General features: G+C 30.8%; 2 protein-coding genes across 2 annotated transcripts; one reads left to right on the forward strand and one right to left on the reverse strand.

Annotated features, from left to right (window-relative positions):
* Positions 1-306: 306 nt before the first annotated feature.
* Positions 307-966, reverse strand: LOC127740547 (TPD1 protein homolog 1-like). The gene is made up of 3 exons (XM_052251585.1): positions 891-966; positions 705-812; positions 307-620 (listed from the first exon to the last, which is right to left on the reverse strand). The coding sequence occupies exons 1-3, from the start codon at positions 964-966 to the stop codon at positions 307-309; spliced, it is 498 nt and encodes a 165-aa protein (XP_052107545.1).
* Positions 967-14,232: 13,266 nt separating this feature from the next.
* On the forward strand, positions 14,233-17,468 carry LOC107462887 (protein high chlorophyll fluorescent 107). Its single transcript, XM_016081566.3, has 8 exons — positions 14,233-14,855; positions 15,096-15,239; positions 15,330-15,635; positions 15,736-15,795; positions 15,904-16,149; positions 16,334-16,444; positions 16,540-16,716; positions 16,923-17,468. Exons 1-8 carry the CDS (start codon positions 14,331-14,333, stop codon positions 17,277-17,279), a joined length of 1,926 nt encoding a protein of 641 aa, XP_015937052.1. The 5' UTR covers positions 14,233-14,330; the 3' UTR covers positions 17,280-17,468.
* The last annotated feature ends 869 nt before the right edge of the window (positions 17,469-18,337 follow it).

Here is an 18,337-nt window from a genome sequence, read left to right on the forward strand (position 1 = left end):
AAATATAATCATAACAACTTAATTGTTCCATTGAGAGAGATACAATTATAAGATTACTCTACCAAAATGCTATATTTTCACTTGTTTGAAACAAATATCATGGATTAAACATTTTTAGATGAATTCATTTTATACGTGATACTGTGTCAATACATCTATTATCTACCACTAAAGAGAATATGGACCTTATTAAAGTAATAAAGTCATGATAAATCATAGATGAGTCGGCACAATGTTCCATACAAAAACGAGTACACCTAACATTTTTCTAAACTTCATTTATTTTAATTTTTTGTTGGGTGTCTTTTACTTGGGAGTTGAGCAAAATTTAGCAGACTTGAAAGCAAGAGGATACAAGAAGGAGTTGGAGTAAGTGAATCTAATGATCTGACTAAAGGCTAAAGGCTTTCCTCCATTAACTAAACAATCATCGTAAGAGAGCCTCTTGAACAATCTTGGGTTGATTACTCTTGCAGAAGCAAACCAGCCACAGCGAAAGTGAATATCATATGGAGCACATTCAGAAACACATGTATTCACAATTTGCACAATGTACTCTGGAATTCCAGAAGCAGATTCCCTACTTTGTGAGATGCTTATGTCTTTGTTTGTGCATGAACCTGGATGAGAACATTTTTATGTTAGCCTTATTAGTTATAATAATAAACTCAAATTTTACAAACAGAGAAGCAAGTGTAAAATACCATGCATTAAAAATTTTCTTGATGTAGAGAGTGTCTGTTCTGCTTTCACCATCACCGTTGTCAAGTTTCTTTCTTCATAGAAAGAGTGCAGAATCTGGGTTGACCGACCTGCTAAAATTATGACAAAAATAAGCTCCAGGGAAGGATTATAAAGAAAACTAACAAGGTTTATCTATCTTTGTGTACCTGAATGCATTTCAACATCACAAAATACAAAGGGCAATGTGAAGCAAAGGAGGAACATAAGGCAGTAGTGGTTCATAATGGTTATGTTTCTTTGTAATCACACAAAAAGGCTATGAAGGTGAAAAAAATGAAGACACTTGAAGGGGAGTGGAGGGAGTTTAAGTGCCTAAGAGAAGCGTGAGGTCATCAGTTGATTCTAACAGTCTTATAAAATTTCACTATTTTCTTTACAAAAAAGACAACAAAATGTGCAAGGTAATTAGATTTTATATGCATACTTGTGTACAAAAGTTTATAGACTCAAAATTCAATACATAAAATGTAAACAAGAATGCATATTTTAGATGTTCAATTTACCGTATTGTTGCTTAGTTAGGAAGGAAGACAACAGCCAATGAATGCACAATGGCAAAATGCCAAAACTGTCTCCTACCACTGTAAATTCCAAACTCCAAAGGACAAACAAGCACAAGCTTTTTCGGTTAGAAGTTATGTTAAAATATTTTACCCTTGTACTAAATTATATACTACTAATCTAGAGTTTTACCTGAAAATAGAATAATGAAAATAAATGAAACTAAATAATTGAAGGATTCTACAGAACTTCATGTACAACAATATCACCGTATCTAACGAGTTATTGAAAGAATTGATGAAAATTAACATGATCAAAGATTGACTCCAATCTTCTACGGAGTAAAATCCTTGTGCTGATCAACGAATTAAAAAAATTGGTAGAACAAACGTGTTCATTCCCGGCGGAAAGCGAATCATTCATCAGTTTTACCCTTTTCTTTCTCTGATAAGCATAATCTTTTGGCTCCCTGTCTTCTTTACATTCCGATCGATGGAACTAGTATCCACAAATAATACTACAGAACAACGTACGTGACTTGTGAAATCTAAGGTGAAAGTTACAGGGGAGCAATGGCAGCCTTTATTCATGAAAAAGAGAGCACAGTTACATGGACTTGTACGATTGAATAGCCTCTAATTATGATTCGATGCATTTCCATATTTGTTTCGCCCTACATGTTATAGATCTATTCTGACTTTGAGAAGAGGTAAATTTCCATCATGTAAACAATTCATGAATGGCATACGCATAGATACATGTACTTATTGCTGACACGATTGCATGCATCATACTTTTATAAATCATCAGCAATATGCGGTAAGAAATGTCTGTCGTCACAAGAAGTTAATCAAAATATACACGAGATAATAATTATGAATTGACATGTTCAAAAACATTATTAAATATTAATAGATACGTTCAGTTTTATATAAAATAATAAGTTGAATGAACGAATGACGAATTGCTCAGCGGGAAAAAAAGAAAGAAAGACTCTCATTGAACTTTCGGTTGTACATGTTTTGTCATGATTGGCATATTTTGATATTCGATCGAGGAATTGGCCGTGTGTAGAGGTAAAAAAGTGTCAGAAAGGTGGTAAATTAACATGTAATCATCAATGAAACGCATTGAAATTTCAAAGTACAGAATTGCTTATGCTACGTGCACACTTTCTACGTAATTATTACTAACTAGTTCTAAAGAATTTGAATCCATGCTCCACCAAGTTACTTGTGGTTAAAAAATTTGGATATGGAAGTAGGATAAGTATTATGCTTTAATCTAATAATTTTGTGTTTTTTAAAACTATAGGAGGTATACAAATTAGAGACTTCGATTTGTGTTTAAAAAATTTAAAAAATTTGGGGTACACAAATTAGACTCACCAATTTGTATTTAAAAAATTTTTAAAATTTGGAGTACACAAAATTCCAAATTTTTTTAATTTTTTAAACACAATCGGACGATCCGAGTACAGAAATCGAACGGTTCGATTTGTACTCCATAAGTTAAATCATCCTATATTTTAGAAAAATACCACAGTAGATCACAATTTAGAAAAACACTATTATTAATCCAATATTAAAAAAATGTGTTACGTTGTCTGCTTACTATAGAAAATTGTAAAATTAAAGTTGAAAACTCACGTGAAATTAATTATAGTTAAGAATTGTTAGATGATAATTTAATCAAATTTATCAAATAATTTAACGGTTCTCAACTATCAATCCTACATAAAAATAACTGCATATGAGCATTGACTAAAATTAAAAGCCTATGATAGAAGAGAATAATGAGAGTAATGAAATACAAAATATCAAATTTAAATATGATAGGCAAAAGGTTTACTATTTATTAGCTCTGATTTTAATTGGTGGCCAAATTTTAAAATATTTCTTAACTTCCTGTCTCTATTTTTTCATCCAAATACTATATAAGTTGATCTGATCATTATAACTCGACGGTTATAAGTTATAATTCGGATATTAGGTCACGACGTTAAAATTTTTATAACTCACAAATTTATTATATCTATTATATTATATAAAAAATTGGGTTTTTACACTTAACGATGGAACTGACGTAGAGAATATTTTTCAATTTATTTCTTTTAATTTGTTAAATACAAGTTACTACAGTGAATTAATTATAGCAACTAATTGATTTGATTATATATTTAAACATCACACAATTTATTATAATTTATATCAAACAATTAATTATTAAAAGTATTTTTCAATTTATTTCTTTCAACTTATTAAATACAATTCATTATAATAAATTAATTATATCAACTAATTAATTTAATTAGATATTTAAATATCACGTCATTTATTATAATTTATATCAATTAATTAATTATAATTCATTATATCAATTTTTTTAATTTATTAATTTATAAGGTGCATATTAAAATAAATAATTTGTTATTTATTCTAATCGAATATAATAAACACAGATTAATTTAATTAAGAAAATCATTGTCTCCTAAGAGAGTGTTTTCCTATTTGTCTTTTAATTCATTAAATTTAATCAACTATTTCTTGATTTATTTTTTTGAATTCAATAAATTAAATCAAATCAAATCAATTATACTAATTATTTGTATTAACTAATTAATTTGATTAATTCTTAAAAATATTTTTATTTGATTTGTTTTATTTATTTAAATATATTAATTATAACTAATCCATTATTTAATTTAATTAGGATATATTAAATTCTATTTCTAATATAAAAATACAAAATTTTACTCCTTCTATTTTTATTTTATCATTATAAAAGGTCATATATATTAAAAGAGGATCTCATTTTTTTATTAATTATTCTTTTATTTGGTAGTTTTTACAACAATTTTTTTTCTTACTATGAGACGTCGTGGCAAGAAGGTAACTATTGACTTATCGTGGATACAAGCCACCAGATCCTCCAACTCACACTCGGAGCTATATATAATATGTTAACCATGAAGTATTCATGGACCATGGTTGACAAATTCTCAAGTTGGAGTTTATGAAAAGTCTGTCCCTGGCAATTTTAACATGGACTATGAACACTAAAAATGTGTTAGGAGAAATTCAATGGTCAAATATTTAAAATATTATGGATATAAGATCAATCTACATAGGGTAAGAAAAATCACTTTTAAAATGTTCATCCGAATTATATAAATCTATCATTGTCACTACCTTTGTTTTATAATTATTTTTTGGTCTCCAGATTTGCTGCAGCTATAAAGGATTTGAATATTTAAGTCATGAATGTAGTTTCAGTAGATACTCCAAATACACTTCCTATTATATATGAACACGGTCTTTTTGGCATGTATCACAATTGGTGTAAATCGTTTAGCACTTATCCTAGGTCCTACGATTTTCTCCTTGCAGATTATTTGTTTTCAAGATTCAAGAAAATGTGTGTATAATTATTTCATTTCTTATTCATTAAAACCAATAGTTTATCAGATCATATCAACAGACAATAATTATCTGTGTCATTTTGCTGATATATTTATTGGTCTTTTAGGTACAATTTTCAAGTTGTTGTGGCTGAGATTGATCAAATTCTGAGACCCAAAAATATGCTTATTGTTCGAGACACTGCTGAGGTAATTAACGAGCTTGAGAGCATAGTGAAGTTTATGAACCGGAAGGTTTGCATGACTTACACTAAAGAAAATAAGAGCTTTTTAGGTATTTGAAAGTCAACGTGGCGGCCTACAGAAATTGTGCCACTCGAATATGTTATTTAATTGATAGAATGGATAGGTGAATTTTGAATTATAACTTAGAAAAATTATTGTGTAATTGTAATTTCATATATATCTATGTATCATAGTAGTTAGACATTCATGTATTTGACTTTTTCTTTATTTTTCTATTTGGTTATTGATTTTGACCTCCATTTAGAGATTGGTGTATTTTGCTATAAGATGGTGATATAGATAAATAAATTGCATCACATTCTTGAAAATGTAGAGGTCCTCGCCTTAGAAGCCAAATAATTAAAATTTTGGATTATTGTACAACGAAGTAGATAGTATTTATGTAATTGAATATTTCTAAAGGAATAATATATTGAGAACATAAACTAAAAAAATTAGAAAAATTAATATTATTAGTATAAAAATTGAAAAAAATTATTAAATTATACAGTTTAAAAATAAGGCCAGTTAACTTTTTTCAATTTCAAACTTATCAATAGTTTATAATATGATTTCACAAGTTATAAAATGTGATATTAGTCATGACTCATTTAGTATTTAAACATTTTATTTTTTATTAATATTATTTAATAAGATATATGTAATTTTATGATAATGATATTACCTAGACTTTGGTTATCTAAGAATTGACTAAGTGGTTGGTGTAATTCCACGTTACGAACCGACGAATGCTAGCAATTGGAATGATAAAAAAAAAGTCAAATAAATATTCGTAGAGATTAATCGTAATTTGTGACTTAATAAAAATATGTCAAATTTTTATTGGTGGGATTGTGGGAACCTATCCACATGAAATGGATGGAAAAGGGGACATAGTTACCCTCTCCATAAGACCTATTAAAACAACGTGAATATAAAATTATCGTTTTTTTAATATATATATATATATTTTAATTTAGTAACTTTAATTCTTGCCTCCAATTCAAACACTTTTTTTAGACACATCCTTAGTCTTGATTTTTCATCTCTCTCTAACTCATTTTCTCTGCCTCTTAAATTTGTTTTTACATCGTTCAGTTTCGTTCTAAAAAAGTATGTTATGTTATTTGTTGGAAGATGTTTTTATATTTTTTTTGAAATATTATTTATTATAATGAATATATTATGAATTATGTTGAATTATATTGAATTAATTATTTTATGATTATTATATTATAATTTTTTTAATTTAAAAAAAATTAAAAAATATCTATAGATAACTGTAGATATTTACATTTCTTAAGGGGGTCATTAAAGAGGGACTTGCCACAAAAATAGAGAGGGGATGGAGGGTACTTTTTAAAAAAATTGGAACAAAGAACGGGAATGAAAGTCTACTGCGTCCACACAAGCATCCATTATCATCTCTAACTAACAACGAAAATTCAATTTGAGCCGATTTGAGATGGGACACGTGGACTTTATCTACATTGAGTCCCAATATAATGAACCTAATTCGAATTTAGAATCTGAACAATGGACCTAGATTGATCTTGCTCACTTAAGTTAATATTTTGAGTCATAAATGCAAAACATATTATACTATTAAATATTATTATATTTAATATATATAAAAGTTAGATATACTTACAAGAAATTTTTTAATCAAACTAAAAAATTTTAATTATATTTTTTCTCTTTTAATTTAAATATTATTTATTAACGTAATAAAACAAACAAACAAATAATAATAATAATAATAATAATAATAATAATAATAATAATAATAATAATAATCACTCACATAATAATTAAAATGTCATCGTAATATATACATGATGATATTATATAGGTTTAATTACTCTGTTGGTCCCTATAGTTTCGTGAAATTTTTAATTAGGTCTCTATACTTTTTTTTCTTTTAATTGAGTCCTTATACCAAAAATTTTTTTAATTGAATCCCTACACTTTTTTTCTTTTTATTTAGGTCCCTATACTAATTTTTTTTTAGTTGGGTCCCAATAAAATTAAGCCAATTACTACTAAGAGGGATTTAATTGAAAAAAAAAATTTAATGTAGGGACCCAATTAAAAAGAAAAAAAGATATGGACCTAACTGAAAATTTCATGAAACTATAAGAACCAACAGAATAATTAAACATATTATATATATTAAACATGATTATATATAAAAAAAATTATTTTTAATAAGATTAATTTATGTGTAAATTAACTAATTTTTATAACATATGATTTATTACATAATTTTTTCTCTATTTATATTATTCATATACGAAATAAGCAACTCAAATTAGGACAATAAATATAATATAAATATTCACTTATTTATTAGTATTAAAAAAATATATAAATAGTAAAAATATTATTTTTTTAAGTAGAAAAATAATAATAAAAATTATTAATTAAGTTAATTATGTAATAAAAAATTATGAATAATTTTTTAAATAATAATAGAAGACCACTATTTTCACCTACTACAATTTTTATAAAAAAATTTAGATAATAAATCAATTTTCAATAAATTATACATTAATCCTATCAAAAAAATAAATAAATTATATATTAATTATGTCAAAAAAAATAAACAATTTTTTTTTACCAAAGATAGGAGACTCGAACCTGCAACCTCTTAATTGAGTATGGAGAGACTATGCCATTTGAGCTATAACTCATTGATAAATAAATAAATAAATATTTGTATATATATATATATTATCGATTATTAAGTTATAATTAATTTCTAACCCAATTTTCGTTAATTAAAATTTAAATGACTGAAATTATTAAATTTCGAATATTTTGCACTTAATTAATTTTGTTTTTGTTATTAAAATTTGAAATAGGTGAGTTGTTAATCAATTTTAAAGTCAAATTTAAATTTGTATAAAAATTTATTTTTAATTTTATTTTATACATCATATTATAAGATAGTGTAGTCATTTATTTTTTTTAATGGTAATTATTGCCAAATAAATTGGTATAAAATGAGAGAAAAATACATTTACCAATCTAGGAATAATAAATTTTTTTAATAGAATAAATTATATATATATATATTGAATACCAAAGTTATTATGATTTTTTTCCACACAAATGAATACTCAACGATAATGTTTTAGTAATATTACTAAGGAATATTAATCAATCTAATAATTTGGTTGAAGAAATAAGTCTATATAAAAGTTTTAAAAGTTGAAAATCATGTCATAAAATGTGAAATATTAACCGGTAATAACATTGATCATATTGTTTTGACTTCATGAATGAATATGATATCAATAAATAAAGTTGTCACATTTAAATTTCAACAAAGACAAAACTCCAGAAGTATTGCTATCAATGTGATAATTGCTCTACTTTCAAGACAAATACTATTTTTTTTCCCCGTATTTTCTAACTCGACAAGTCGAGAACTAATCCACCACGGATTGAAGCTCCATTTATCAAGGGTCTCTCGCTAGCCAATGAGTTGTTATATACATAAGCGAGATTCAAAAATACTTCTATAAATATACGAGTGAGATAACTACTCAACCAACTCAAATTAATTAAAATAAATACTAATTATTTTTAATATTTTTAACATTAAAAATTGTTAACCTTTGATTTTAATTATAACTTTATAAAATATTTATAATAATAATAATTGTTATATATATTTTTTGTTTAATTTTTTAATAAAAACTTCATATATTTTTATTAATTATTCCGTACACTGTATGAAAACATTGCCAAATAAATCGGTGTAAGAAATTAAAAAAATGTATTTAACAATTCAGTAAAATAATAATTCATTTTAAAATAGAATAAATTATATATCGAATATTATTAAGGAATATTAACTAACTTAATTACTTTTGTAATGGCATAAGTCTGAGCTTGAAAACTTGAAAATCATGTCATAAAATGTGAAATTTTAATAGGTAACAATATTGATGATATTATTTTGACTTCAAGAATGAATATGATGCTAACAAATAAAATTGTCGCAGGTAAATTCCAACAAAAACAAATCTCCATAAATATTGTTATCAATGAGAAATTATTCTACTTAGAAAAAATCTATTTTTTTCTATGGTGTTTTTTTAACTGGACAGATCGAGAACTAATCCACTACGTATAGAGTTAGCAGTGAGACGGGTTTTTGCCTTACCCGGTCCTGCCCCCCGTCCTTAAACTTCTCAACTACTCGCTCCACCTATATCTGTCGGTAGTAAAATATTGTACATTAACCCTTTCCTGCGAATATCCTCCCCACTCTTATCCATCCTATAATAATTAAATAATACTTTAAGATTTACATATTCATACATAAATTAAGATAAAAAATTAAAATTTATACATAAATTAAACTACAAACATAAAATTCATATAAAGTCAAATAACATGAAATAAAAAAAACTAATGTCTGATTACTACAAATTTAACATAAAGTGTATTAACATTACTCTAAATGTCAATCTCAATATCATTAGGAGTAACACTGTTGTTTTGTGCGTTCTCTCTAACATTACTAGCCATGAAATAATCTTAAAGCAACTATATTGAAAAAATTGAAAAATCTAAACAAACCATACATAAAGTACTTATCGAAAAAACTGAGCAAACCATTATAACATAAGTAACTAGATCTATTGCACGTATATAAATCAACCAAAATCACAAAAGTTCTAATTCTCAATCAACATATATAAAATATTGCAAGATGCCAACATCAGTAATTAGAACCCAAAGTCAATAACGATTTAAAATGAAAAATACAAAATAAACTTTATGTAATGAGAATATTCACACTTCAATGAAGAATCAATCATAAAACATATTTATTTTTATATAAAATAATCTTAGAATAAATCATGAAAAATATTAGTACATAATATGGATAGAAATCATTGAAATGTAGATTAGACCCACTGCATATATATAAACAAAATTGCAACACAAATTTATAACTTCACCAATAAAATTACAACACAAACTCACAACTTCACCAAGTAGAGATTCAATAAAAGATAGATTCAGTCATTTATAATGTGAGAGAAAGGCAGGGGGACTTATCTGCGGACAGATAAATAGAGGAGGAAGACAGCGATACGCTCAGGAGAAAGGGGCTCCGGTAACAGACTCACACAAAGCTGCAGCGACGAACAAGTGATGAGTCTGTGGAAGAAGAAAAAGTACTTACCAGACTCACAATGTGATGGGAGAGAGAGAAAGGGGGAGAGGGAGAGGAATTTATTTAGAGAAAAGGGGCTCAACAGGAGGAAGGCGGCGACGGGCTTAAGAAATTTACCTAGAGAAAAAGGGGCTCAACAGGAAGGTAGCGACAGACTCAACAACGATGGTGATGGGCTCAGCAGCGGCGACGACGAGAGCTGTGAAGGTAGGCAGTGATGGCTCAGTAGCAAGACGACGGAAGTTGTGACGATAATTAGAGCTGTGAGGTTTACTGTAGAGAAGAAGAAGACTCCCGGTGAGGATGACTGAGTCTCTCTAACATGGCTATGGAGTATGGACTCAGAATAATCATGAATCTGTGATGGGAGGCAAATTCTAATCCATAAAAGGTGTTTATATGTATATACCCTAGGGTGGGTACGCCTTAAACTCGACCATGTTCTGCCCCGCTCGAACACTCGCCCTGAACCAAACCTGCCTCGCCTCGGGTCGAGTTATTATTTGTCTTGACCGGGTAGGGATGGGTCGGGTACTCACAGGTTTCAATACTCTTGCAAAGTCTAACCACGTATTGATACTCCTTTTTTTCTTCCTAATACTTTATATATATTTTTATTTAATTTTCTTTAATAAAAATATTTATATAATTTCATATATTATCTCGTACAGGGTACGGGAACATACACTAGTTACTAACACATAATTCGGTCGTTATATCTCAAACTCGGCCTACAGTCTGGTCTATTCCGTATTATTTGGTAACTGCCATCTATTACTCAGAGAACAAGCCTTGATCCATTACTTATAACTTAGCCAATGAAACCTATATCTTAGCCCAAATTTATCCATTGATCTATTAGCTATATCTCGACCCAAATTTACCTCTTGATCCGTTAGCTACAGCTCGACTAATTATACCCATAAATCAAAATTCAAGTAAACTAATAAAGGTAACTTATCTTCAGTTAGAGAAAATCTCGCCTATAATAGAATCATTTGAATATATTCAAGAGCAATTACCACAAAATCAGGCTAACATCCTTAACAGTTCTTCAATATTAGGTCTGTTGAGTCCTACAACACAATATCTTTATAAAGTACAAAACTTTAACTACGTGAAAGGTACGTTATTCACTATGAATAACTTATACCTCATCTTATACTTTTTCTTACTTGAACGTTGGAGTCTCTTTGCAGGTCCCAACCCTCCTGTGTTCCTCGACGTCTATGCTCTTAGGACAGAAAACTCCATATAAATGGAAGAAGGAGTTATACCTTGGCTGAAATTATTGTGCAGGAACATTTAGTGCCCACCATGGAGCCGAGTTTACTTAACTCCACTACCATCTTTCTACCCGATTATTTACCCTATTTTGCCGTTTATAATCAATGGCTGATGAGCAAACTCCACCACCTCCTCTACCAACTCAGGTCGAGTTATTAGCTAATAACGTTGCACTTGAGACCGAGGTCTAGAGGTTAATTGAGTTATTAACACAACAGCAAAAGAACCTCAATAACAAGAAATATCGCAAGGATGCTCATAATGATGATGAGCATGTGTCAGGAACTCATACTCTGGTAGAAGTCACACATTCAAAGGCGTTGAAAAGACGTATAAACCCCTTTTTCCACGGAAATCATGAAGTTTTAGATGTCGAAGAACTTCACCCTACCAACTACTTTAACTACTTTGAAGCCATATGAGGGGATTGGGGAATCGAGCATACATGTCACTAAGTTCCACTTAATGATGTTTCTTAACGGTGCTTCTGACCCAATATTATGTCGTTCTTTCTCCACATTTTTAGATGGTACTACTTTACCCTGATTTTCATCTTTACCTACAAGTTCTATCTCTACTTTTCAGGAATTGGCTGACCTATTCACCAATAATTTTGCAGCATCCAAGATCTATGTTCATAATTCTGACTGCCTTAGCACAATCAAACAAGGTCAACACGAAAGTCATCGTGACTACATGACGAGGTTCAATAAGATAGCAATGGAGATCTCCAACCGCAACCCTGACTTCCACATCCATATTCTTAAGAGTGGTTTTCGCCTTAGCAAATTTCACGAGACTATTATTGTCACCAAGCCAAAGACTTTGGCAGAATTTCGAGAAAAAGCAGGTAGACAGATGAAAATAGAAGAACTTAGACAAGTTTAGCGGATCAATAAACCAACTCAATCAAAAGAAGACGACCAGAAGAACCTTTTTGAATCAACAATCGATCGGCAAGGAACTTGCACCCTTCAAGCACTACTAGGCAAAAAACTATGACTCGAAGATGTACTATATTTTTCCTACTCACAAGACTTTTCCTACACCAGGTTTTGTTTGGAGGGATTTTAATGTGGCACTTCATCCTATACCTTTTATGTTAAAAGTGTAATTCTCAATAAATAGTACATTATTTTTAACTTCATCATTCTTTATTTTTATTCATGTCTTTAGTTTGGCTACTGTTTTTCCTATGCTCTACACATATTATAGCAAATCAATATTAAAGTAGGCATACAAAAACAAATCGACAGTTATAAGTCAGAACCAATCTAACAAACCAGCAACCATAAGTCAGAATCAATGTAACAAACCAGCAACTATAAGTCAAAATCAATCCAAAAAATTTGATACCTATAAGTCGGAATCACCTCAAACATTGATAATTATAAGTTTGAATCAGCTAAAGCAAATCGACACCTTTAAGTCGGTGTTAGTCCAACAAACAATTACCTATAAACTCGTTCAAAAATATATTGAAATAAGCAACATATTTTCCAATGACAAGTTTGTCCAATTTTATTTTCAAGATTATCAAGTTGTCTTGGGGGCTAATCCTCATATCTCCGAATTATAACACAACCGCATCTCTTCTATATGTTGCCGAGTTATAAATCAATTTTCATAAAAGCTCAACCTGCTTCTCTTAAAAATAAACAGGTCAAACTTGGGGCTGTGATCTGGTCATTATAACTCGACGGCTACAAGTTATAATTCGGATATTAGGTCAAAACATTAGGATTTTCATGACTCACAAATTACCAACATATAACTCGATCGTTATACCTCAAACTTGGTCTAGAATTTGGTCAATTCCATATTACTCGGTAACTGCCACCAATTACTCAGAGAACAAGTTTTGATCCATTACCTATAACTCGGCCAATGAAACCTATATCTCGATCCAAATTCAGCCATTGATCTATTAGCTATACTTGGCCCAAATTTACCTCTTGATCCGTTAGCTATAACTCGACCTAATTATACCTATAAATCAAAATTCAAGTAAAATAATAAAGGTAACTTATCTATAGTTACAGAAAATTTCGGCTATAATAGAATCATCTGAATATGTTTAGGAGCAATTACCATAAAATCAGGCTAATATCCTTAACAGCTCTACAATACTAGGCTTGCTGAGTAACTACTTACAACACAACATCTCTAAATAACTTATACCTCATCTTATACTTTTTCTTATTTGACCATATTGGAGTCTTTTTGCAAGTTTCAACCTCCTCTGATGTTTCTCGACGACTGAAGTATAGCTCAATGTTTGTGCTCTTAGAACATAAAACTCTATATAAATTATTCTTTAGTATTAGAAGGAGTTATATCTCGACTCAAATTATTGTACAAGAATATAAGCTAAAAAAATACTCTGTATACCATAAAGATCGATCACTTATACTAAATTGATTATGTTATATATATGTATATTTTTAGTTAAATGTATAAAGAGTTAAATTATAACTTAAAGAAAATAATTAATTTAAAAAAATTCTCAGCAATGATAAAAAAAGTAATAAAAATGTCTACACAATTTTTGAAAAAAAAATTACATTTTAATATATTAAATATATTTAAAATAAAACAAGAGAGGTAAAAATGTGTTCATCCTCTTGCATATCTGTGTGTCTGAGAAATCACAAACATAAACACACATGCCAATGATGATCCCACACGTGTCACTAAAATCTGCACTTCGGATGAAGTCTCGGCCACAAAAGTCCTCCAGCAACGTGGATAAATGTCATTCCAGTTTATAAACACAGTACGAAACTACGAAAATGCCCCCTTTTTTCAACTATAAAATGATATTAAAACATCAAGCACGCATCATGACCATGTCTAAAATAGTAAACTTACACATGCTCCCTTCATCCTCCCCCTTCGACCTCACATTTCCTTCGTATAGTAAAACACAAAAACAGTTTAATCCGTTAACCAGAAATGAACGCTTTTCCTTCCCCATCATCTTCATCTTCTTCTAACTTCAATCTCTTTACTCAGCCCAAGCACAACAACTACTACCACTTCAAGTTCAGCCTCAAAATTCCAGTTTTGCCCTCTCCGCCATATTGCTCTTTCAGAGACTCTTCCTCATCCGCCACTACTGTCCTGGACAAAAATGCCATTTCCTCCCAACAGAGTCCCAGTTCCAATGTAGTTTTGCCGAAAGACGCCAACTATGAGGGAGGGCTCGTCGTTCGCCGGCCGGTGATGGAGGTTCCCGGCGATGAGGAGGAGGACGGAGGGAAGGACGCGACCGATGACGATGAAGCGAATGGTTCTGCTTCTGCGATCGATGCCGGACTCACGAAGTTCGCGAAGAAGATGCCCATGTTTGAGCCCGAAAGGGTGGAATCGAATCCCAAAGAGAAGCCGCTAACTGTGAACTTGGACTTGGCACTGTACAGGGCCAAGGTCTTGGCTAGAAAATTTCTCTATGAAGAAGCAGAAGCTATACTTCAGAAGGTGTGTTTCATTATCATTCCATAACCTTCTCTGTTTAACTATCAATATTATAAAGTTTAGCGTTGGAAATGGCGACTAATCACATGGAATTGTTTAGAATAATTGTGAGGATAATAGCTGTGACTCGTGTTATGTCAACCATCTTCGTGAGAGTAGCTACCGTTAGAAATTGCCAAAATTGTGTGTGTTTCTAATTCTTTATTTTTTTATTATTGTTATTATTTTCGAATGGGAATGAAGTGTATATACTGTTGGCCGGAAGATGGTCGAGCTTATGTGGCACTTGGGAAAATTTTGAGCAAGCAATCAAAGACAAGTAAAGCGAGAGAGGTGTACGAGAAGGGTTGCCAGGCTACTCAGGGTGAAAATGCTTACATTTGGCAGGTTAATCTTTTTTCTTTCTTTCTTCTTTAATGTGTGATCGCTGATTCCTCTCTTGTATGTTGAATTTGGGTTTAACTTCTTTTTTATTAGTGTTGGGCTGTTCTAGAAAATAAAATGGGAAATATGAGGAGGGCAAGAGAGTTATTCGACGCTGCCACGGTTGCTGATAAGAAGCATGTTGCTGCTTGGCACGGATGGGCAGTTCTAGAGTTAAAGCAGGGAAATATAAAGAAGGCAAGGAGTTTGTTAGTGAAAGGTCTTAAGTATTGTGGACAGAATGAATATATTTACCAAACACTGGCATTGCTTGAAGTTAGAGCAAATCGGTATCAGCAAGCTCGATATTTATTCAGTCAGGCCACGAAATCTAATCCTAACAGCTGCGCTAGTTGGCTTGTAAGTTAATCGTCCGAGGGATAATGTTTCTGTAACAAATTTCTATTTTTGTGCATGGTATCTTAAGGAAAATATGAATTGATTTTGTTCTTGGAAACAGGCTTGGGCACAAATGGAGGTGGAACAGGAAAACTACCGTGCTGCTAGGAAATTGTTTGAGGTATGAATTTGACAATCAATCAACATTTCTTTGACATTTACTTCTACTAATTATGATTAATAAATTATGAATGACTTGTGCTTCTTTTGTTCCTTTGTAATTTAATAGAAAGCAGTACAGGCAAGTCCTAAAAATAGGTTTGCTTGGCATGTATGGGGCATCTTTGAATCTAAAATGGGCAACATTGACAAGGGAAGAAAACTTCTAAAGATAGGCCATGCTCTAAATCCGAGGGATCCTGTTCTCCTTCAGTCTCTTGCATTGTTAGAATACAAGCACTCAACGGCAAACCTTGCTCGGGTCTTGTTCAGGAGAGCATCTGAATTGGATCCAAGGCATCAACCTGTTTGGTTTGTAAGAATTTCTTCACTTGGATCAAATATGCATTGTTGGTTTGTGCCAATTTCAGAAGTTACTATAATATATTTTAGAAGTTCCTAGCTACAATTTTGATTTGCTGGTGGCTTTTGGAGTTTCTTCTTTGGTTTGTAATTCTGTGAAAAAGAGAACGAGTAATCAGATATTTGGGAATATGCAGGCCTGGGGTTGGATGGAGTGGAAGGAAGGAAACTTGAATAAAGCTAGAGAGTTATATCAAAAGTCCTTATCAATTGATTCAAACAGTGAGAGTGCTGCTAGGTGTCTTCAGGTGATAAATTTATATGAATGCATAAAATGTAGGGACATATTGATCCTAAAAAGAGCTTGGTATTCACCTCTTGTAACTACTACTCCCGAATGCAGGCGTGGGGTGTTCTAGAACAGAGGGCTGGTAATCTTTCAGCTGCCCGAAGATTATTTAGATCATCATTGAACATAAACTCTCAGAGTTATGTGACATGGATGACTTGGGCATCACTGGAGGAAGATCAAGGAAATTCTGTTCGTGCTGAAGAGATTCGTAACCTGTATTTCCAGCAGGTAACTGTTTGAGAAAATAGTCTAAATTTCCTAGTGCTTCAAGTAACTTATAATCCAAAGTTTGCCTAATGAATTAATCACCACCACTTTGAATAACTTAACCAATCTTTGGATCTGAAAGATAAGGGAAAAGTTGAATTTCGATGGAAGTACTATTTTGATAGCTCCTGCATATATAACAAAATTCAATTTGTTGCATCCAACAGCGCACGGAAGTTGTAGATGATGCTTCATGGGTTATGGGATTCTTAGATATTATAGACCCAGCCGTTGACCGTCTGAAGAGACTCCTTAAGCTGGACCCGAATTCTTCCAACATGATGCCGGATTCTTTCAAAAGTATCGCCGGAATAAATAAAAACAAGGTTGATTTAGCCGGCACAAGTTCTAATGTCGATGATGGTGAAGAAGCTGAAAGTGGTTTTGATTTGGATGCTTTCATTATGGAAAGGTTGTCCTTAGATACATCCAAGCTGGAAGTTCAGTTAGAACCATCAACTGTGAAGACAAGTAAATCTCCAAGGAGGATGTGGAGATCAAACAATAGAATTGTCAAAGTGTAAGTGCACAGCATAGGGCTCATGTAGTTTAGGATTTGGCCTTGTGTCCTATACAAATTGGTGTCTTCAAAAAATTTGCTTTGAATATAGTATGGCACAGCAGGAGATACGTCCTGTCATATGTTGAATGCATATATTACAAGAATACTTTTGAAGAAAACAAAAAAGAAACGGAGAAAAAAATTATACTCATGATTCATAGCACTGCATTTATCTTCAAGACATACATATTTTAATGTGTTTCAGTGTTCTGGCTTCTGCGTCTACATAAAATAAAATAATCACATTTGGAACGAAACAGAGTAGAGACTAGAGAGAATGAGAAGGTGAATATAATGTGATATAAAAATGATACGAAAGTATAACTATGCTAACTCAACTGCTCTCTTCTATATTCAATTCATGTAATACAATTAAACTCAGGAATTCTAGTTATCATTTTACAAGGACTCTCAATTTATAACACTTGCAACTTGCAAATCAGCTTGAAAATGATACAATAATAGAGTCAAGATTAAACATGTGATCCTGCACCTTTTTTTTTTAATTTATATGTTATATTTTATAATAGTAAATGCAATTGTTATGAGACGTTAGATAATGGTTACGAATTTTTAAACCAGTGTAGTTACAAAAGAGACATACTGCTAGAAAGCACAATCTTTATTGTAGATTATTTGCATACTATATATACATAACAACATTGTTATTTTTATACTTACAAACGAAAAAGGGGAAAAAAATAATGTGCTAGAACCTATTTAAAATCAACCAAGTTTGCAAGTGGCAGCGAAATTTTTATACCTAGAAATCTCTTGGGTCAACAAACACATTCCCCACTGGTTTCTTCATAAGCATCACAAAATTCCTAAGAACAAAACAAAATTCGTTGATGGAAGCATCACAAAATCAGAGAGCACAGATCCATTGTTTGAAATATGGGAAAGGTGTAACACTTATGTAATTGGCTGGATAAATCTTTCACTTAATCCAGATATTCGTCAAAGTGTAACATAGAACAATCTTACTAGTGATTTGTGGCTTGATCTGAAGCAACGCTA

This window comes from Arachis duranensis, chromosome 1 (assembly GCF_000817695.3).
Source record: "Arachis duranensis cultivar V14167 chromosome 1, aradu.V14167.gnm2.J7QH, whole genome shotgun sequence".
NCBI lineage: Eukaryota > Viridiplantae > Streptophyta > Magnoliopsida > Fabales > Fabaceae > Arachis > Arachis duranensis.